General features: G+C 45.2%; 1 protein-coding gene across 2 annotated transcripts in view; it reads right to left on the reverse strand.

The window, feature by feature from the left end:
* The window catches only part of SEZ6L (seizure related 6 homolog like), a 926,161-nt gene that overhangs the window by 204,062 nt on the left and 700,007 nt on the right, over positions 1–22,092 (reverse strand). For both annotated transcript variants that reach the window (XM_077295464.1, XM_077295454.1), the window contains 2 exons: positions 14,255–14,440; positions 9,575–9,740 (listed from right to left, as the gene is read on the reverse strand). In XM_077295464.1, coding sequence (XP_077151579.1) covers positions 9,575–9,740; positions 14,255–14,440 — 352 coding nt within the window. The remainder of the gene's footprint in view (positions 1–9,574; positions 9,741–14,254; positions 14,441–22,092) is intronic.

Below are 22,092 nucleotides of genomic sequence, written 5' to 3' on the forward strand. Positions count from 1 at the left end.
TTAGGCCTTGTAATATCGGGATGTTACTTGAGATGTTACTTGAGGCCTAGTCACTGACTTAGCCCCTGATGTGCCCAGTGTGTCTGCCACAAAAGTAAAGACTGCCCTGATCCAGCTGCTATGGAAGACTGGACTAGATGCTGGACGAGGGCAATGAGAATCTTTTATCTCAACTCTGCTGGACAAACATTTGCTGAACGCCGACAACATGTTCACTTCAATGGGAACTGTTGAAAACAACATAATTCATTGCAATGGTTCTGGCTAGGGATTTTCAAACGTTCTCGGTGACACTTGGATATCACTCGAGTATCTTGGAACTTGGATGTACTTGTTACTTGGTGAGCATTGGGCGGTGATCCATGTAAAACTCGAAAACCCCGCCCCGCATGTTTGGCGCCTGTTACACAGCCAATAAGCAAGCGGGGATTGCCTGCGAGTCACGGTAATGCCGTAGCCATCTTGGTTGTGACATTACTGTGATTGGCTGGCTGTGTGACATCAGGGGTTATGAAAGAACAGGTGCTGCCCAGTTCAGCACATCGACGCCACTGCACAGTTCTTTGACACTTCATCTTGGAGGGAGAGAGTGCTTGTCTAGGCCAGTCTGTGCACAGTACAGTATAAGGAATCAGGAATCATTTCCTTTGCTGTCTGTATCACATACATTCTGCATTTAATGTAGGGAGAGAGAGAGAATCACAGGAGCAGGGATATTGGAAGGATATACTCTGTAGACAGGGATTAGGGCTGTGTAGTCTGTTGTCAAATATATAGTTGTAGCTTTATTTTGGGGGGTCAAAAATTTAATATAATGCATTTTGATCAATTGAGTATTACGTGCTTTGTGTTACTTTTTTGTGTTATATAACACTCAAAAAATAGTTGAAAAATTTTCCTGGATTAAATTTCTTACCCATACACTATTCTGTGTTCTGAGGTAATTTCTTTTCATACATTATATACCACACCAAAAAAGCGTTTAAAAATTTGGCAGGGTTAAGTTTCTCACTTACACACTATTTTGTGGTCTGAGGTACCTTTCTGTGATACCTAACACTCCAACAAAGCATTGAAAAAATTTGCTGGATTATATTTCTCACCCATACACTATTCCGTGGTCTGGTACATTTCTGTGATCTATAAAACTGAAAAATTGTTAAACTTTTTTGTAGGCTTCTTTTTCTCAGCCATACAGTATTACATGGTCAGGGGTACATTTCTGTGATATATAACACTACAAAAAAGTGATCAAAGATGTATACATTTTTCTGGATTGAGTTTCATTGTCATCCATACACTTTTGCGTTCTTTCTGTTACATTATGATGGTATTAAACTCCCAGAAACCACTTTGACTGCTGTAGGTGACCAATTTTTTTCTTTCATTAAAAATAAATTTGATTTCAAGACACCTAGCATTTACAAAATGCATAATGCATGCAGTAGGGAACAGGGAAGCGGAAGTGGTAATGATGGTGCACGCTGATGCCGAGGATGTTGGGCAAGTGCGAACATGTCTGTTGCTGAAGCACAATAAATACGCCCATCCACAAATATAGGTTCCTGTCCTACTTTGCAGGGAGGAATGGTACACCACTTCTGAAGCTAGAGCAGTGTGAACAGGTGGTCGGTTAGATAGCAGATAATGCTTACAGCAGGCTTGGCAGAACCACCCAGTCTTCCGCACTGTCCAGTCTCACTGTCTAGATCACTTAATCTTCACCCTGATCCTCCTTCCTCCTACCATGTTGAAGCACAGGAAACTAGTGATCTCACACTAGCACACTCCGAGGAGCTCTTTACAACAACATTTCTTGATTGTGGCCTCTCAATTTCCATGCTCGAAGAAAGACAGGAGAACATGCTATTTAGTGGTGCACAAAACTTAGGGCAGCCATGGCCACAAGATGATGATGGTGGGGAACTGCTAATTTTGGCTGAGGAGGATTCTACACACTCTACTCTCCTCTCATCTGCTCAGCATGGATTGGGTAACAATGAGAAGGTGGACGCTGAGGAGGAGGAAGAGGAGCTGGTGGCTAGCGCAAGAGATAATAATGAGAAGGTGGACGCTGAGGAGGAGGAAGAGGAGCTGGTGGCTAGCGCAAGAGAGTCTAGTAGCCACACAACCTTCGTCAATGCAATGACCCTGCTTCTGTGCCTACTTAACAGTCGCTGCTGACAATTAAATATGAAGCTTTACATGTGGACCAGGTGGAGATGGTGGGAGACATGAGACAGGGAGATACTGCCCAGCCTCATGTCATCTGCTCAGTGCAGATTGGGTAACAATGATGAGGTTGCGGCTGAAGAAGAGGAGGAGGAATAGGAGCTTGCTGAGCCCAAAAAAGGTTAGTAGCCACACAAGTTTTGTCCCGTCTCTCCTACGTGGATGGGCTGATGAGAGGAATGAGGAGGAAGAGATGGAGGAGGAGATGGAGAGTATTCATCATGGGGAGACAGAGAAGTGCTGGCTGTAGGGACCTTGGCACATATGGCAGACTTTATCTACCACTGGCTTTCCTGTGACCTTTGTGTTACATTCATCTTGGCTAAGAAAAAACACTAGTTGTTCACCCTGCTATACCGAAGCTACAAGGAGAACTTTGCATCTCTTCTTCCTTAGGCGGAGAGAGGTCTTCTAAAATGGTCCTATATCAGCAGTCCATTGTGGAAAACATGTTGAAAAAACTCCTAGCAGACAATGCTAGCGGTAGGGGGCAAGATTCCTTGTCTAACCAAGGAGAGGTGAGGGAGACACACCAGGTATAGCAGAGGCAGGGGTACACTGTGAAAGGCCTTGGCCAATTTCATGACACCCTCATAGTGTCCATGCCCTCATGATCAGATATTTTTGACAAGGAGAGAAAGGTTTTAATAGATGGTCAAGCAATACCTGGCAAACCAAACCAGCGCACTCCCTAATTCCTCTGCGACTTTCAGCTATTGGATCTCAAAGCTGGACACCTGGCATGAACTGTCCCTCTGTGCCTTGTAGGTGATGTACTGCCCTGCCGCTAGCATCTGAGCAGGTTTTTAATGCCACAGGGGGGTAATAACAGACAGACACTTTGGCTTCTCAGCAGTAAGGGTTGAAAGGCCCAGTCTGATAACAATGAACAAAGCCTGGCTTAGACCTGACTTTTACACAGTACCATATTATAGCAGCACATAAAGTGTTTTTAATGTTCTATATTTGAATGAGGCAATACAGTTGGTGCCTTCAAGGGTGAATGGATGTCCCTGCTTGTAATTTTTGGCATGATTTGCACTTAGTGCATAGCCTTTATGAGACTAGTAATACCAATACATGACAATTTGAACAAAATGTTTATGAGGCCCTCCTTTATGTCTAATACAGGGTGTATTTGAGTCCCTATGAGTCCATAATTTTTGGCAGTTCTTGCTTCCTTCATAAATTACTGTGAAATGGCCTATTTTTAACAAAAAAAAAATCAATTTTGGTTTACTTAAATTATATATATATTTTTTACCTTTTTTAAATGTTGCCTCATATACAAGTCATTATACAGAAAAAAATGTTTTTAAGCATTTTGTTCTAGCAAAATTCAATTTCTTGTTAGTAACCTACACACACTGTCAGGTCAGTGCTGTCATATGGAATAAAATGATACCTTAGTTGATGAACCATCTTGCAGTTGTTTCTTAATCTCTATTTTTAGTTTTGTGTTATTGAGATTCTCGTGCCCTAATGCAGGGCTGGGGTATGTGGTGCTCTGATTAGGTATTCATAATGCAGACTATTGACTGGTCACTGATCTCTCAGTGACCTGACCCCTAGTTCACACAATGAATACCTAACATACTGAATAAAAAAAAAACGCTTCTGCAGGCAGGTGCCGGCCGTGGCACCTGTGCTGCAGCATAATCGCATGGTTACTGAGCACTTAATCCCTTTTTTCAGATTTTGTTGAGCGAGGAAAAAAAAAAGGTAAGTTTGAAAATGGCGCCTGCACAGTAGCAGCTATCGGTTTATATGGAGATCCGATAGCTGATGCTGCGCAGGCACCAGCGGCGTCATCTTGCTGGAGAAGAAAAAAATGTCCTCTACCAAGATGGCGCCACCAACGTATGCGCAATAGCAGCTGTCGGCGATCTCCAAGAATACTTTTGATTTGTTTGTTATTGGAGATCTCTTAAAAAAGTTTAATAAACTATTTTAGATATGCTACTAGGTCGTGCTTCCTAAAAAATGCACATGGAGTATAGCCCAACTACAAATACTAGTAGCAGCTTTTCACTTGAGTATAGTGAAATTATCTATGAATACACACTAATCTTCATTTAAAAGGGGGTGACCAGTTAAAGTTTATATGTGGAACTTAATATACAAGCATTACAAGTTCTCTTCCTGTATTCAAAATGTCTGCAGATGGAGGAGCATGTGAACGCACCACTCCATCAGTCCCTTCAAATTGGTAAATAACTTTCCCACCTGAAGGGGGGTCACAGAGCTTGGTGCTGTGGTCCAGAACTGACTTCTCTTCCCCCTGAAACCCTTCTTCTAAACAGGGATCTGACTTGTGTGTGTTGTGCTGTAGGATACATTCTGTACTCACTTATCTTTCATCAGTCCTTGTTACCTCCCCGTCAGTGGCGTAACTACAAAGTTATGGGCCCCGGTGCGAACTTTCAAATGGGTCCCCCCCCAAACCTCCCCCATATGAGGCTTAACTCTATTGAAACTGTATGACCAAGCCAAGGTACATTCCTGAATCTCCATAATGTTAAAATAGACACCAATAAAAGTGAAATTAATTGAGATATCAGTAGGTTAACTGTTTTTGAATATCCATATTGAATCAGGAGCCCCATATAATGCTCCATACAGTTCATGATGGGCCCATAAGATGCTCCATATTAAAATATGCCCCATATAATGCTGCATAAAGGTTAATAATGGCCCCATAAGATGCTCCATAGACACATTTGCCCAATATAATGCTGCACAAATGTTGATTATGGCCCCATAAGGTGCTCCATATGGACACTTGCCCCATATAGTGCTGCACAAATGTTATGGCCCCATAGATGCTCCATACAGACACTTGCCCCATTATAGTGCTGCACAAATGTTATGGCCCCCATATAGTGCTGCACAAACGTTATGGCCCCATATAGTGCTGCACAAACATTATGGTCCCCATATAGTTCTGCACAAACATTATGGCCCCATATAGTGCTGCACAAACATTATGGCCCCCATATAGTACTGCAAAAACATTATTGCCCCCATATAATGCTGCACAAACGTTATGGCCCCATACAGACACTTGCCCCATATGCTGTTGCTGCGATAAAAAAAAACAAACACATACTCACCTCTCCGTCGCTCAGACCCCCGGCACTTTCAATATTCACGGCTCCTCGTTCCAGACACCGCTGGCCGCTCCATCTTCCACCTCCTCCGCACTGACACTGAGACAGAGGCGCACACCAACTACGTCACCGCGCCCTCTGACCTCAGCGTCACTGCAGAAGACAGAGCGGCGGCTGGAATGAGGAGAGGTGAATATCGCGCAGCGCTCACCTCCCCTCCCCTCCCCGTTATACTCACCTGCTCCCGGCGCGGTGCAGTCCCTGCTTCCTCGGTGCTGCTGCTTCTTCCTGTACTGAGCGGTCTCCGTTACCACTCATTACAGTAATGAATATGCGGCTCCACCCTTATGGGAGGTGGAGCCGCATATTCAGTACTGTAATGAGCGGTACGTTGTGACTACTCAGTACAGGAAGAAGCCGGGGTGCCGGGCAGCCAGGGACCTGCAGGGACCGCGCCAGGAGTAGGTGAGTATAATTAGACAGCCCCCTGCTCCCTGGCCCTGCCAACCCCCTCCTTGGACCGCTGCATCATCAGGCGGCCCGCTGTCGGCTGCACCCAGGGCACATGCCCCGGATACGCCACTGCTCTGACCTGCCAGGCCCCTGACCCGCCGGGCCCGGTCGCAATGGCGAACGCTGCGACCGCAGTAGTTACGCCCCTGCTCCCCATCCTTGGGACCGGATACAGCTGCACACATAATAGGATACCTTGGGTCCGGTTCAACAGGTATGGTATTACTGTACAGTTCATGTACATTTGGCTGTGGCATACAGTATGGGGCAGAGCACCCTACAGTTGCTGTTCCTATAAAACAGTATGCTTCAAGGTCCTGCATCCGGTCTGCCTGAACTGTCCCCACCTTATCAGTTTGTTGGCACTACGGACTCCCCGTCCAGCAACCCAGCCTTCCTGAGGCTCGCCACCGTTCCCCTTCGATCTTCCTCGAATGGCCTTTTTCTCTTAGAAGAAAATGAGACATGGACTCCAATGCCTCTTCCGTGCCATAGAACTTGAACCATCCAGGGATCTCCGCTTGCCTCCCGATGCACCCTCCTGCTGTTCGGCAGCTTGGTACTATTAGGGCCCATCACTCTGTCACTGTCTAAGACTTCCTATGTCTCTCCTCTAGGAAGTGCTTCCCCTTTTTAATCTGTTCTAACCTCTCCCCATATGTGGCAATTCCCAAACTGTTAACTATAGCCAACTGTTGCAAGAATATCTCTATGCCTTGTAATGGCTCTTCTATGCACAGCCATTCCCAAGGATAAAAACATTACTATTTAATTTAATTTTCCTAAACCTCTGGCTACTGAACTGGAACAACAAACTAAGGGGCACTCTTCTAGTAGATGGAGTACCCTTGGGTGCAACTGACCTTGTTCAACATAATGTCCACACAATTCAGCTTTAAATGAGAGAACAAAAAGAAAAGAGAAGAACCTGGAAACATCCACTTTACTCACTTTTCTTTCTCCAGGCTTCCTAGGTGGCAGGGGATGAAAGTCAGTCCCACCTCCGTGGCTGATCCGGGTATCACTGTCTCCCTCGGTTTCCTGCAGCAAGCTAGTCCTTGAGATGAATACTTGCGCTGATGCATTCCCAATTAGGCAAATACTAGTGTCGGAAGCAGTCACTTGGTGAGCTTCGGCACCAAGGCATCTCTTCCCCTCTACCTTTTTCTCGGCCCGATGCTGTCCGACGAAGAACTCCAACTCTGCTGCATCTGGGTGATTTGTTGAGCACTGGCATAATGTAACTGCACAGTAAGCCATCCAGAACACCGGAGTTCATAGCTGATGAACCCTGGTTACCTCACTGATGTCACCACTCACTGCTTAAAAAGTTGACGATGGTAGTGGCGATGTCAGTGTGGTGACCGGGGTTCACCAGCTATGAACTCCGGTGACATTTCTCATGTCAGCACTACAAACTGCAGGAGCATAATCATACTCCTGTCACAGTGTATTCTGGCTGGCTTGCTGAGCAGTGGCATAATGCCAGCGCTCAAGAAACCACCCAGATGTAGCAGAGCTGGAGTTCTTCATTAGACAATATCACATAGGGAGTCTCAGCGAACAAGTGAGGAATATAGTGGTTTATTATTTTTTTATTTTACAATAATAAATCTGAAATTAATTAAATTAAAGTATTTTTTACAATCTGACTATGGGGTTAGTAATGGGGGGTCTAATAGATGACTTTCTATTTCTAACCTGTGGGAAAGATGTCCGCATCCATAAAACACCTAACATCAACCCCACAAATATTACAGAAATCAAGAGGAAGGTCCAACTCCAGTTAAAACCAATGCGTTTATTTGAAAAATAGATTTTTAAAAATACATCCTTGACATGAAAAATAGAAAGGTGGGGAGAGGGCAATGCAACCCGTTTCGAACGCGACTTCGGCGTTCTTTGTCACAGCTTCCATTGTGGAGTGCAGTTAACCTTTATATATATATATGTGCTAATTGCAAGCAGGTGGAATGATCACACCATGTGAGAGTAAATGGGTGGCCGCAAGCCAGGATGGAAAGTGTCAGAATGATTGTGGTTTTCAAATGGAGAAAACCAAATTAAGCAAGACAGGGAAGGAAAAGGGTGGATATAAATAAAAATGATAATAAAGCCAATACACATAATGTAACAATAAATTGACAAAAGTATTAGCAATGGTGGCTGTGAGCTGCTATTTTTAGGCAGGGGGGCAATATCCATGGTCCCTTACCAGCCTGAGAGTACCAGCATCCAGCTGTCGGTTTTAGCTTGGCTGGTTGTCAAAAATGGGGGAGACTCCACACTGTTTTTCTAAATTATTTATTTAAATAATTAAAAAAAAAGGCTCATGGACCCCTCTATTCTTAATAATCAGCCATGATAAAGCTGACAGCTGAGGGTGCAGCTCACAGCTGTCAGCTTTGCCTGCCCTGGTTATCAAAAATAGAGGATGTAATGAACCTGCATGTCGGCACCCCACCTGACATGATTATTACATCACACGGATCACGTAATGTGGTCTCCACACTTTCACCAATGTGACATTCCACACCCCATGGGTACATGTAAGATCAGCTTGGTACAGTATTACGCAAACACCCCCTGTCCACATAGGTCTCGAGAGGCATGGGGAGTGAGAGGACGTGGCCTACACAGTAACTGACCTGGCACAACACACTCGCTCACAACCTTGACAGGCTGAGAGGCCATTTTCATTAGCACTAGTGAAACACAGCACTACGAACCCAGTAGGACTGACACGAGTTCCTCGTTAGATATAAGCCTGGTCCATTAACTAGATTATATAGGGCCATCAACCAGCCCCAGTAGCATGGAAATTTAAACTGAGAAATGGACTTGTGGATTTGTGGATCAAGATAAAAGAGCAGCCTAAGGTTAAATTATATATTTAATTGCCTTAAGGGCACACTAGACAATACAATATACAATGTATTCATTTATAGCACAGGTGCCGGCTGATGATTATTACCATCAATAGCAACTGCACTCGCTGTTATCAGCAACATCAATCTTAGGCTGATGAGAGTAGTACTCTCTCATCAGCTGACGCCTGTTACCAGCAGTAAACTTTTTATCGCCAGTCACAGCTGCTGGCTCACGCTTTCATCTGACAGTGTGGGAATCACAGCTCTCTGACTGGCGGTAATAATCTTACCGCCGATCAAAGCCTTTGTTTGCTGTGTTGTCATGAAGATGACAGCAAGGCAAACAACGGATGTTTGAGCCCCCCATTCATCTGAATGGGGTCTGGGTTTGGGTACCGTTCTGGTACCCAAACCTAACCTTTTTTAAATGTTCAGCCGAACCTGTAAGACTTGAACATCCATGAGTTCGCCCATCACTACTCAGTACCTCCTAGTCTAAGATTGGACAACCGAGCCGACAATAAAAACTTAGACAATTCAGCACGTCCCTGCGTCAGACTGCACAACTGAGCTGTCAATTACTGCACAGACAGCTAAGCCCAGAGAGGTGGAACCCCTGTCACTTCTAACTACCAAGAACTGCGGCCTCCAGGAGGATAAAACATGCAACAAAATATAATTTGCAAAGTTGGATTTTGGGATTACAAGAGTGAGTGAAAGAATTATTGGAATGTGGTTTGTTCCCACTGTATTAAAAAAAATAATAAGTCCATAGTAGATCTAGTGGTTGCACAAAATTAAGAAAATATACTGTATAATTGGGACAACATTTAATCTTATAATAATTACCTATCTTTTTCAGTCAAAATGAGCTTCTCAAAATGCAGATGTAATTTCTGTCCTCCTGGAGCATCTATTGTCCATGCACAAAAAAGATTGTTGCTGTAGTTGCTTGGGAAATTTGGGGACAGAACTCTTCCAACGGTGGCATTTTGAACTCGTCCTCCACAAGGAGCTAAAGAAAGACATAAAGAGACATTAAAGAGGACCTGTTAGCATGTCAGAAGTGATCATTAGTGCTCTTTTTTTATTCTCACTGTTCCCCAGAGAATCCAGTTTTCTTTTTTTCTTAAATCCGTCATATGGTTCCAGAGATCTGGCCCTTTTTTAGTCCCAATGATTAAAGGGGTTGTCCACTACTAGGACAACTCCTTCTCATTCTTCATGTTTGACCCTGTTAAAATAAAAACACTTCCAGAGGTGCAGTCCACACACATTCCTAGGGCTCATAAGAGGTTGTTATATCACACAAGCACTCCAACCAATCAGCGTTGGCACCACTGTCCTGCCTTCGGACATATGGAACATTAATGGGAAACCAGGGTTGTGACCTTATTCTTCTCGATAAATAATCCATAGTGCCATCCATTATAAAAAGCATATATCATGTAGGATGCATCAGGGATCCTGTAAGTATGGAATCAGTGTGAAAGGAGACCTATGTTGAAATATATTGGAGGTGAAATACTGTGTGTTGCATTATTTTTCACCTGTAAGCAAGTTTACCTTGCTTTTTTCAGCTTTTAATGCTTTTGAGGTTAGAAAAACTGCAGTTTTAGAAAGCCAGCTGTATTTTAATATAGGCACAGTGATTTTTTTCTGAAATGTGCTTTAATGGGAATTTCTTTTCCTAGTCTTATTCAACAAGCCGGTAAGCTTTCTCATCATCTAGCTAAAAAATTGGTTTGACTTAATGTGGATGAATATGAAAATATTAGTCAATGACTTCTGTGGTTTATTTTTACATATTATTATATGAAGAAATAATGTGTGATAGATACATGAATAAGTGCACATGCTGTATCAGAGGTTAGGACCTAATGTATATGACAGAGACATAGGCTCTGTGTGTACTGCCATATGATGCCTCTATATAACACCATATGACAGATATATTTTACTCTTAAAAACACATACTACTACTAGTGGAGAATATTTCTGTAATATTCCAGGAAAAAATCTCAGTGAAGATTGAAAGTTGAGATTCATGAAGGTCCATTAGACAGTGGCAAAATATGTGGGATAGGTGGAGACAGTGGGACAGTTGCTCTAGACTTACTATGGGCCACTGGAATCCTAGAGTAAGCACCATTTTCAACTGTATCAGCATCTACATATGCTGATATTGTTGAAACCTATGGCAGAATCGGAAGTCATGGGCACCCTGTCCTACATCTCTCCTATCATGGGCCACAGGTCGTTATAGATTTGCGTCATACAGAACAGTGGAGAATGCACAAGATGACATCATTTTGGCAAAGGTATTCAAACTATGCAGATGAGTCATGGCTAGAACAAGTCATCATGGCGGTCTTGGTCAGATGGAAAAGACAGGAAAATTAAAGACTCTCATCAGAAAGAACATCGCCTTTGAGTCACTATATATAATTGTACGGTAATCCATTATATGGTCTGCAGAACTAGTATATATGATTATATGTTCACTGTGTGACAAGTGATGGTCAACCATACTGAAATTTGGACTGTTCATACTTCGATTCATGAGAAGAGAGAGTGAAATGAACTTCAGCGACAGCTATGCAAAAAGTTCTCACACTGTGTACTGTGTATGGGAGACATTATAGCAACTACTCTCCTCCTACTAGCTCAGAGGGAACTGAAAATTAGAAATTGATCCTGCACAGATGAAAATTGTTGAAAAAAATTGAGAATACAAGTCATAAAAAGGGACAGTAATGGTAATTTTCATATCCATGACAACTTATATTGGAAAGTTACATAGTTAAATAGATTGATAAAAAAGATCTAGGTCCTGCAAGTTCATCCTTTATCCACCAATTGGACATTTGTCACTAATTTAACTATAACCTGCAATGTGTATCAAGGAAATCATCCAGCCCTTTTTTAGAAGCTGTCATAGTATCTGCCAATACTACCTCTTGTGGTCTGGCATTCCACAGTCTGACTGCTCTAACTGTAAAGAACACTTTCCTATTTAGCTGCCGGAATTGCCTTTCTTACACCCATAATGAGTGCCCCCTGGTCCTTAGTATGGTGTTTGGAAGGAATGTGTCATGCACTAGTCCTTTGTACTGACCACACCCACAGTGGGGGAAATAAGTATTTGATCCATTGCTGATTTTGTAAGTTTGCCCACTGAAAAAGACATGAACAGTCTGTAATGTTAAGGGTAGGTTTTTAATCAAAAATAAAATCCAGAAAATTACACTGTGTAAATTATATAAATGTATTTGCATTTTGCAGTGAGAAATAAGTAAGGGTGGCAAAACCCTTGTTGGTAAGCACAGCAGTCAGATGCTTTTTTTAGTTGGTGATGAGGTTTGCACACATGTCAGGAGGAATTTTGGTCCTCTCCTCTTTGCAGATCATCTCTATATCATTAAGATTTTGAGGCTGTTGCTTGGCAGCTTGGAGCTTCAACTCCCTCCATAAGTTTTCTATGGGATTAAGGTCTGGAGACTGGCTAGCCACTCCATGACCTTAATGTGCTTCTTTTTGAGCCACTCCAATGTTGTCTTAGTTGCATGTTTTGTGTCATTGTCTAGCTGGAAGACCCAGCCACAAGCCATTTTTAATAATTGGGTTTTTTTAGTCCTGTGCGCTTAGCAGAGAAACACCCCAAAACATAATGCTTCTACCTCCATGCTTGACAGTGGGGACGGTGGGCTTTGTGTCATAGACAGCATTTCCCTTCCTCCAAACACGATGAGTTGAGTTAATGCCAAAGACTTCAATTTTTGTATCATCTATCATCTGACCACAGCACCTTCTCCCAATCACTCACAGAATAATCCAGGTGTTCTTTGTCAAACTTCAGACGGGCTTGCACATGTGCCTTCTTGAGCAGGGGGACCTTGCAGGCACTGCAGGATTTTAAATCTTTATGGCACAATGTGTTACCAATGGTTTTCTTGGTAAGTGTGGTCACAGCTAATTTTAGATCATTAACATGTCCCCCACCATGTAGTTTTAGGCTGATCTCTCACTTTCCTCATGATCAATGATACCCTACAAGGTGAGATTTTGCATGGTGCCCCAGATCGATGTCGGTTCAGTCATTTTGTATTTCTTCCATTTTCTTACTATTGCACCAACAGTTGTCTCCTCATCCAGTGTCTTACTTATGGTTTTGCAGCCCATTCCATCTTTGTGCAGGTCTATGATTTTGTCCCTGACATCCTTATAAAGATCTTTGGCCTTGCCCATGTCGTAGAGGTTAGAGTCTGACTGATTAATTGAGTCTGTGGACAGGAGTCTTTTATAAAGGTGACTATATAAGACAGTTGTCTTTAATGCAGGTAACGAGTTGATTAGGAGCATCTAACTGGTTTGTAGGAGCCAGAACTCATAATGGTTGGTAGGGGATCAAATACTTATTAATCATTGCAAAATGCAAATAAATTTATATAATTTATACAATGTGATTTTTATATTCTATATCTCAATATTAAAATTAATCTACCCTTAAAATTATAGACTGTCCATGTCTTTGTCAGTGGGCAAACTTACAAAATCAGCAAAGGATCAAATACTCATTTCCCCCACTGTATTTATACATGTAAATAATATCTCCTCTGAGGAATACTTTTTCTAAGCTAAACAAGTCCAACTTTTCCAACCTCTCATCATATGATAGGCCCTTGTAATAATAACAATAATAATAATAATAATAATAATAATAATAATCCCTTGTAATAATATAGTTGCCAGCCTTTGAATTGACTCTAAGTTCTGAATATCCTTTTTTAAAATGTGGAGTTCAAAACCGGATCCCATATTCTAGATGTGGCCTCACAAGTGATTCATAAAGAGGTAATATGCAGTAGTTACCTGAAATTACACCTTTACATGTGTGTTATAACCACGATTCAAAAGAAAAATTCATTTAGATCCCACCTATCATTTGCTGTTAAACTGAGTTGTCTGGGACTAAACAATTTAATGACCTATCTGTAGTGAAGATAAAATAAGGTGCAGTACCAAGAAACAGCCACAAAAATATGACTGTCGTGTGCTAATATCCAGCAACAACTGAGATTTCAGCAGATCGGTGGAAATGCCAGGTGTTGAACCCCCACTAATCTCATATTGATGACCTCTTCTATGGGTAAGTTATCTATTGTTTACTCTCGTACAACACCTTTACGTGGAGACCAAAGGTGGATAGTAAGTGCAGAATAATTACTATCTTGTAGTTAGATGTTACTTACATACAATTCTTTGCTCTCTATTATCATGTTTGCTTTAAAACCGCACTTCAGCATTTATTTTATTGCAATGCTGGAGTGGTGCTTACTAATGTAAGTTTCCTGCATTGGACCAGAGTGGTGCTGAAGACGGCGGCTAGCAACTAGAAGTCTGTATCGGGGAACTTAGATTAGTTGCACCAATCCAGCTCAGAAATAAAAAAAAACAGCTGGAGTACTGCTTTATTCATTATGTATGTTTATTTAATTACCTGCCTATGCTTGGATCCATAGTACATACCTATACAGATCGGCTCTTTATCACTCCATCGAGGCTTTGAAGCATTGATGCATGTGAGATTTCTGGTCCCTTCCAACTCATAGCCCATATTACAATGAAAATGGGCTGTACCTCCAGCATGAAGATCCATGACAGTAACTTCTCCATAATCTGGCCTTCGAGGAAAAGTGCAGCTCAGCATAAAAACTAAAACAAAACAAAAATAAATTGCATTTGGTTTTCAGAGCATTTACCATTGATTACATGTTAATAATAGTGATGAGCGAGTATACTCGCTGCTTGGGTTTTCCTGAGCACGCTCGGGTGACCTCCGAGTATTTATGACTGCTCGGAGATTTAGTTTTCATCGAGGCAGCTGAATGATTTACAGCTACTAGGCAGGCTGAGTACATGTGGGGATTCTCTAGCAACCAGGCAACCCCCACATGTACTCAGCCTGGCTAGTAGCTGTTAATCATTCAGCTGCCGTGATGAAAACTAAATCTCCGAGCAGTCATAAATACTCGGAGGTCACGTGAGCGTGCTCAGGGAAACCAGAGCAACGAGTACACTCGCTCATCACTATTTAATAACTTTTCAAGAAGTTTAAACCTATAGAATATCTGTCTATGTTATGGGGCTACTACCTTTAAAGGATCACTGGTCCTAAATGATAACATTCCTAGGTTGATGAAATTCAGTACAATAACATTTATTACATAAAAAAATAATGTAAACAGCTTCATATTAATCTATGAAGGGACTAACTCCTCTGTGCACACAGGGGAACATTGGACAGAAAGCTTAATGTCCATTGTAAAGTATCTTCCCCAATAAACATAATAATTGCCTGACATTCTTCTGGCACTCTTAGCTTCATATTTATGAGCATTATTAGGAACCCTAAATTAAAATTGAATTTGTAGTAAATAAATGAATAAATAGCAGTGAATATTTACTTTGGAGTTAATATAGATTTTGGAATAAATGTCATGGACTGTATATTTACTTCATTAGAGTAAAGCCCATGTTCGAAAGTACATTAATGATTTCATTAATGCAACGTGTAAATAGCGATTCCCTATTATTAGACTATTAGAAAGGCTCCCTTTATAATGGCATCCCTATAATAACAATGCAGGGCTGTAGGGAAATCTTAATAGATGCCATGAACATGATGATTGTAGAATTTAGACTATTTTTTCAGTGATAATGATTAAATGAATAAAATGCTTATAAAGCTTGGAACTTTCTTATAAACACATTTATTATTTCTTGTACAGGTTTGGAAAATTATAGTTAATTATTAGTGACTAGATGGCAGCCCGATTCTAAAGAATCGGGAGTCTAGAATCCATATATACTTTATTTATTCAAATGAAAGAATAATACAATTAATAAATAATAGTAAGAAAGAACAAAAAATGGCTGCACTCACCAGCTCTTGACAATTCTTGACAGTACGGCACATTTCTGATTGGTCGCTCGCGGCAGGCGGCAACCAATCAGAAAAGTGCCGCGCACCACGCAGGCATATATCTTTGTCCACCCTGAGCGGGTGTAGGACGCTGGTGACGTCACTTATCTCCGGACATTATCTCCGGACAAAGCCACGGAAGTTGGCACAAATTGCCGGAAGTAGTATTCTAGGCAATTATATATTAGATTTTAATGTTATCAGTGTTTACCTTTGAACGTTTATATTGTATTGTCCTGTCACCAGCCATGTGTACGATTATCGGCCGAAAGCCTCTCTGGAACCAATAATCACCCCATGTAAAGGTATCTTTATAAGTTAAAGATTCAGAATACTATGACTTTTATCATATCCTGAACAGTCAAGTTTTTTATGAACCGTTAAGGTTTTCTGGTTGAAGTAAAAAAAACTCTGAGTGTTTACAGTTTGAAACCATAAAATGTTGAAAAATTATGTCATTTTTGAGTATATCACTCAATGGTGCTCATAAACGTGTCAAATTTGATCTATAATATACTTTAATATACGTTACTTTAATCTTTAATATACTTAAGAACAGGGCCCCAGACATCACACAGGGGGTCTGAAACACCGCACAGTGGTCCAAAATATCGCTGTGCTCTGCCTGGGGCCCCATATGCTGCCTGGGGCCCCTGTGCTCTGCCTGGGGCCCCATATGCTGCCTGGTGCCCCTGTGCTCTGCCTGGGGCCACTGTGCTCTGCCTGGGGCCCAATATGCTTCCTGGGGCCCCTGTGCTATGCCTGGGGCCCCATATGCTGCCTGGGGCCCCTGTGCTCTGCCTGGGGCCCCATAGGCTGCCTGGGGCCCCTGTGCTCTACCTGGGACCACTGTGCTCTGCCTGGGGCCCCATATGCTGCCTGGGGCCCCTATGCTCTGCCTGGGGCCCCTGTGCTCTGCCTGGGACCACTGTGCTCTGCCTGGGGCCCCATATGCTGCCTGGGGCCCCTGTGCTCTGCCTGGGGCCACTGTGCTCTGCCTGGGGCCCCATATGCTGCCTGGGGCCCCTGTGCTCTGCCTGGGGCCCCATATGCTGCCTGGGGCCCCTGTGCTCTGCCTGGGGCCCCTGTGCTCTGCCTGGGGCCCCATGTTCTGCCTGGGGCCCCTGTGCTCTGCCTGGGGCCACTGTGCTCTGCCTGGGGCCCCATATGCTGCCTGGGGCCCCTATGCTCTGCCTGGGGCCCCTGTGATCTGCCTGGGACCACTGTGCTCTGCCTGGGGCCCCATATGCTGCCTGGGGCCCCTGTGCTCTGCCTGGGGCCACTGTGCTCTGCCTGGGGCCCCATATGCTGCCTGGGGCCCCTGTGCTCTGCCTGGGGCCCCATATGCTGCCTGGGGCCCCTGTGCTCTGCCTGGGGCCCCTGTGCTCTGCCTGGGGCCCCATGTTCTGCCTGGGGCCCCTGTGCTCTGCCTGGGGCCACTGTGCTCTGCCTGGGGCCCCATGTTCTGCCTGGGGCCACTGTGCTCTGCCTGGGGCCCCATAAGCTGCCTGGGGCCCCTGTGATCTGCCTGGGACCACTGAGCTCTGCCTGGGGCCCCATATGCTGCCTGGGGCCCCTGTGCTCTGCCTGGGGCCACTGTGCTCTGCCTGGGGCCCCATATGCTGCCTGGGGCCCCTGTGCTCTGCCTGGGGCCCCATAGGCCGCCTGGGGCCCCTGTGCTCTACCTGGGACCACTGTGCTCTGCCTGGGGCCCCTGTGCTCTGCCTGGGGCCCCTGTGCTCTGCCTGGGGCCCCTGTGCTCTGCCTGGGGCCCCATGTTCTGCCTGGGGCCACTGTGCTCTGCCTGGGGCCCCATAGGCTGCCTGGGGCCCCTGTGCTCTGCCTGGGACCACTGTGCTCTGCCTGGGGCCCCATATGCTGCCTGGGGCCCCTGTACTCTGTCTGGAGCCACTGTGCTCTGCCTGGGGCCCCATATGCTGCCTGGGGCCCCTGTGCTCTGCCTGGGGCCCCATATGCTGCCTGGGGCCCCTGTGCTCTGCCTGGGGCCCCTGTGCTCTGCCTGGGGCCCCATGTTCTGCCTGGGGCCCCTGTGCTCTGCCTGGGGCCACTGTGCTCTGCCTGGGGCCCCATGTTCTGCCTGGGGCCACTGTGCTCTGCCTGGGGCCCCATAAGCTGCCTGGGGCCCCTGTGATCTGCCTGGGACCACTGTGCTCTGCCTGGGGCCCCATATGCTGCCTGGGGCCCCTGTGCTCTGCCTGGGGCCACTGTGCTCTGCCTGGGGCCCCATATGCTGCCTGGGGCCCCTGTGCTCTGCCTGGGGCCCCATATGCTGCCTGGGGCCCCTGTGCTCTGCCTGGGGCCCCTGTGCTCTGCCTGGGGCCCCATGTTCTGCCTGGGGCCCCTGTGCTCTGCCTGGGGCCACTGTGCTCTGCCTGGGGCCCCATATGCTGCCTGGGGCCCCTGTGCTCTGCCTGGGGCCCCATATGCTGCCTGGGGCCCCTGTGCTCTGAGTGGGGCCCCTGTGCTCTGCCTGGGGCCCCTGTGCTCTGCCTGGGGCCCCATGTTCTGCCTGGGGCCCCTGTGCTCTGCCTGGGGCCACTGTGCTCTGCCTGGGGCCCCATATGCTGCCTGGGGCCCCTGTGCTCTGCCTGGGGCCCCATATGCTGCCTGGGGCCCCTGTGCTCTGCCTGGGGCCACTGTGCTCTGCCTGGGGCCCCATAGGCTGCCTGGGGCCCCTGTGCTCTGCCTGGGACCACTGTGCTCTGCCTGGGGCCCCATATGCTGCCTGGGGCCCCTGTGCTCTGCCTGGGGCCACTGTGCTCTGCCTGGGGCCCCATATGCTGCCTGGGGCCCCTGTGCTCTGCCTGGGTGTAGGACACTGGTGACGTCACTTATCTCCGGACATTAGCTCCGGACATTAGCTCCGGACATTATCTCCGGACATTAGCTCTGGACATTATCTCCGGACATTAGCTCCGGACAAAGCCACGGAAGTTGGCACAAATTGCAGGAAGTAGTATTCTAGGCAATTATATATTAGATGGGCATTTCCTGAAGGAAATACATGGTGCTTGAACAGCGCTACCTGTTGTGGATTCTGTTTGTGGGCTCCCTCTGGTGGTTACTGCTGGTACTGGGTGACTTTGGTGGGTTGCGGCCTTTGGTTTCCACCTGTCCATCAGAGGCTGGGTGTTTCCTATTTTACCTGGCCTTTCTGTCATTCCCTTGCCGGCTATCAATGTATTCAGATGTGCTCTGTTTGGTTCCTGCCTACCTGCTCCCAGATCTTTCAGGATAAGCTAAGTGCTGATTTTCAGTTGTTTGGTTTTTTGTCCAGCTTGCTTATTATGTCTCTATGCTAGCTGGTAGCTCTAGTGGACTGAGGTTCTCCCCATGTGCCGTGAGTTGGCACATGGGTTCTTGTAATCTCAGGATGGTTTTTTGATTAGGGTTTTTTGCTGACCGCTCAGTCCCCTTTTGTATCGTTCTGCTTTCTGGTTTACGGCGGGCCTCAATTTGCTAGGTCTATATATATCGTCTCTGTGTGTGTGCCTTCCTCTCGTTTCACCGTCGATACATGTGAGGGGGCAACTGTGTCTTTTGGGGTTCGTTCCTCTGGAGGCAAGTGAGGTCTTTATTTTCTCTGCAGTACTGGTTAGCTCTTAGGCTGGTGCGTGGCGTCTAGAACCAACGTAGGCACGCTCCCTGGCTATCTCTAGTTGCGTTTGTCAGGCGTAGGGCAGCGGTCGGCCCAGGTTCCATCACCCTAGAGCTCGTCCGTTATTTATTTGTACTTTGCTTGTCCTGTGCTATCCCTAGCCATTGGGGATTCATGACAGTATAGCCGGCCCACAAAGTGTTAATTGTTTGGGCTGAAGCAGGAGAAAAAGAAGTGTTTAAGGGAAATTTTTTTTTTTTTCTTTTTTTTTTTTTTTCCCTTCAGAGTTTTGCTGCCTAGCCCTTAATTGCTGTCTAGCTGCTTCTTACCTCCTCTTAACCCTTGAATGGCTCTGATCTTAGCTGTTTAACATGGATGTCCAGAGTTTGGCTTCCAGCCTGAGTAATCTCGCGGCAAAAGTTCAAAACATACAGGATTTTGTTGTTCACACTCCCATGTCTGAACCTAGAATTCCTATTCCAGAGTTCTTCTCTGGAGATAGATCTACCTTCCTGAATTTCAGGAACAATTGTAAATTGTTTCTTTCTTTAAAATCTCGCTCCTCTGGAGACCCTGCTCAACAGGTCAGGATTGTAATATCTTTCCTGCGGGGCGACCCTCAGAATTGGGCATTTGCATTGGCACCAGGGGATCCTGCATTGCTCAGTGTGGATGCGTTTTTTCTGGCATTGGGATTGCTCTATGAGGAACCCAACCTGGAGATTCAGGCTGAAAAGGCTTTATTAGCCCTCTCTCAGGGGCATGATGAAGCGGAAATATATTGTCAAAAATTTCGGAAATGGTCGGTGCTTACTCAGTGGAATGAGTGCGCCCTGGCTGCAAACTTCAGAAATGGTCTTTCTGAGGCCATTAAGGATATTATGGTGGGGTTCCCTACGCCTACAGGTCTGAATGAGTCTATGGCTATGGCCATTCAGATTGATCGGCGTTTGCGGGAGCGCAAACCCGTGCACCAGTTGGCGGTGTCTTCTGAACAGGCACCTGAGACTATGCAATGTGATAGAATTCAGTCCAGAAGTGAACGGCAAGATTATAGGCGGAAAAATGGATTGTGTTTTTATTGTGGTGATTCAGCTCATGTTATATCAGCATGCTCTAAACGCACAAAAAAGCTTGATAAATCTTTTGCCACTGGTACTCTGCAGCCTAAGTTCATTTTGTCTGTGACTCTGATTTTTTCACTGTCTTCCATTTCCGTTGATGCCTATGTGGATTCGGGCGCTGCCCTGAGTCTTATGGATTGGTCATTTGCTAAACGCTGCGGTTTTAGTCTGGAGCCTCTGGAAGTCCCTATTCCTCTGAAGGGAATTGACTCTACACCATTGGCTATGAATAAACCGCAGTATTGGACACAAGTGACCATGCGCATGACTCCCGTTCATCACGAGGTGATTCGCTTCCTTGTACTGTATAATTTACATGATGTACTAGTGCTGGGTCTGCCATGGTTACAAACTCATAATCCTGTCCTGGACTGGAAAGCAATGTCTGTGTTAAGCTGGGGATGTCAGGGGGTTCATGATGATGCACCTCCGATTTCTATCGCTTCATCTACTCCTTCTGAGATCCCTGAGTTTTTGTCTGACTATAGGGATGTTTTTGAGGAGCCTAAGCTCAATTCGCTCCCTCCTCATAGAGATTGTGACTGTGCTATAGAATTGATTCCTGGCAGTAAGTTCCCTAAGGGTCGTTTATTTAATCTGTCACTGCCAGAGCATACTGCTATGCGGAATTATATTAAGGAGTCCTTGGAAAAGGGACATATTCGTCCATCTTCGTCCCCTCTGGGAGCAGGTTTTTTTTTCGTGGCAAAAAAAGATGGTTCCCTGAGGCCTTGTATAGATTATCGCCATCTGAATAAGATTACAGTCAAATATCAGTATCCATTGCCATTATTGACTGACTTGTTTGCTCGCATTAAGGGGGCTAGGTGGTTCACTAAGATAGATCTTCGCGGTGCGTATAATCTGGTGCGGATAAAACAAGGTGATGAGTGGAAAACCGCATTTAATACGCCTGAGGGCCATTTTGAGTATTTGGTAATGCCTTTTGGACTCTCCAATGCTCCGTCAGTCTTTCAGTCCTTTATGCACAATATTTTCCGTGAATATCTGGATAAGTTTATGATTGTGTATTTGGATGATATTTTGGTGTTTTCTGATGACTGGGAGTCTCATGTTCTACAGGTCAGGAAGGTGTTTCAGGTTCTGCGGGCCAATTCTCTGTTTGTGAAGGGCTCAAAGTGTCTCTTCGGAGTCCAGAAGATTTCTTTTTTGGGGTACATTTTTTCTCCTTCTACTATTGAGATGGATCCCGTTAAGGTTCAGGCAATTTGTGACTGGACACAACCTACATCTGTTAAGAGCCTACAGAAGTTCTTGGGGTTTGCTAATTTTTATCGTCGGTTCATTGCAAATTTTTCCAGTGTTGTTAAACCTTGGACTGATTTAACTAAAAAGGGTGCTGATGTTGCTAATTGGTCTCCTGCGGCTGTGGGGGCCTTTCAGGAACTTAAGCGCCGGTTTTCTTCTGCTCCTGTGTTGTGTCAACCGGATGTTTCACTTCCTTTTCAGGTTGAGGTTGATGCTTCCGAGATTGGAGCGGGGGCGGTTTTGTCACAGAGAAGTTCTGATGGCTCGGTGATGAAGCCATGTGCATTCTTCTCTAGAAAATTCTCGCCCGCCGAGTGCAATTATGATGTGGGTAATCGGGAGCTTTTGGCCATGAAGTGGGCATTTGAGG

This window comes from Ranitomeya variabilis, chromosome 1, assembly GCF_051348905.1.
Source record: "Ranitomeya variabilis isolate aRanVar5 chromosome 1, aRanVar5.hap1, whole genome shotgun sequence".
NCBI classification, from domain to species: Eukaryota; Metazoa; Chordata; class Amphibia; order Anura; family Dendrobatidae; genus Ranitomeya; species Ranitomeya variabilis.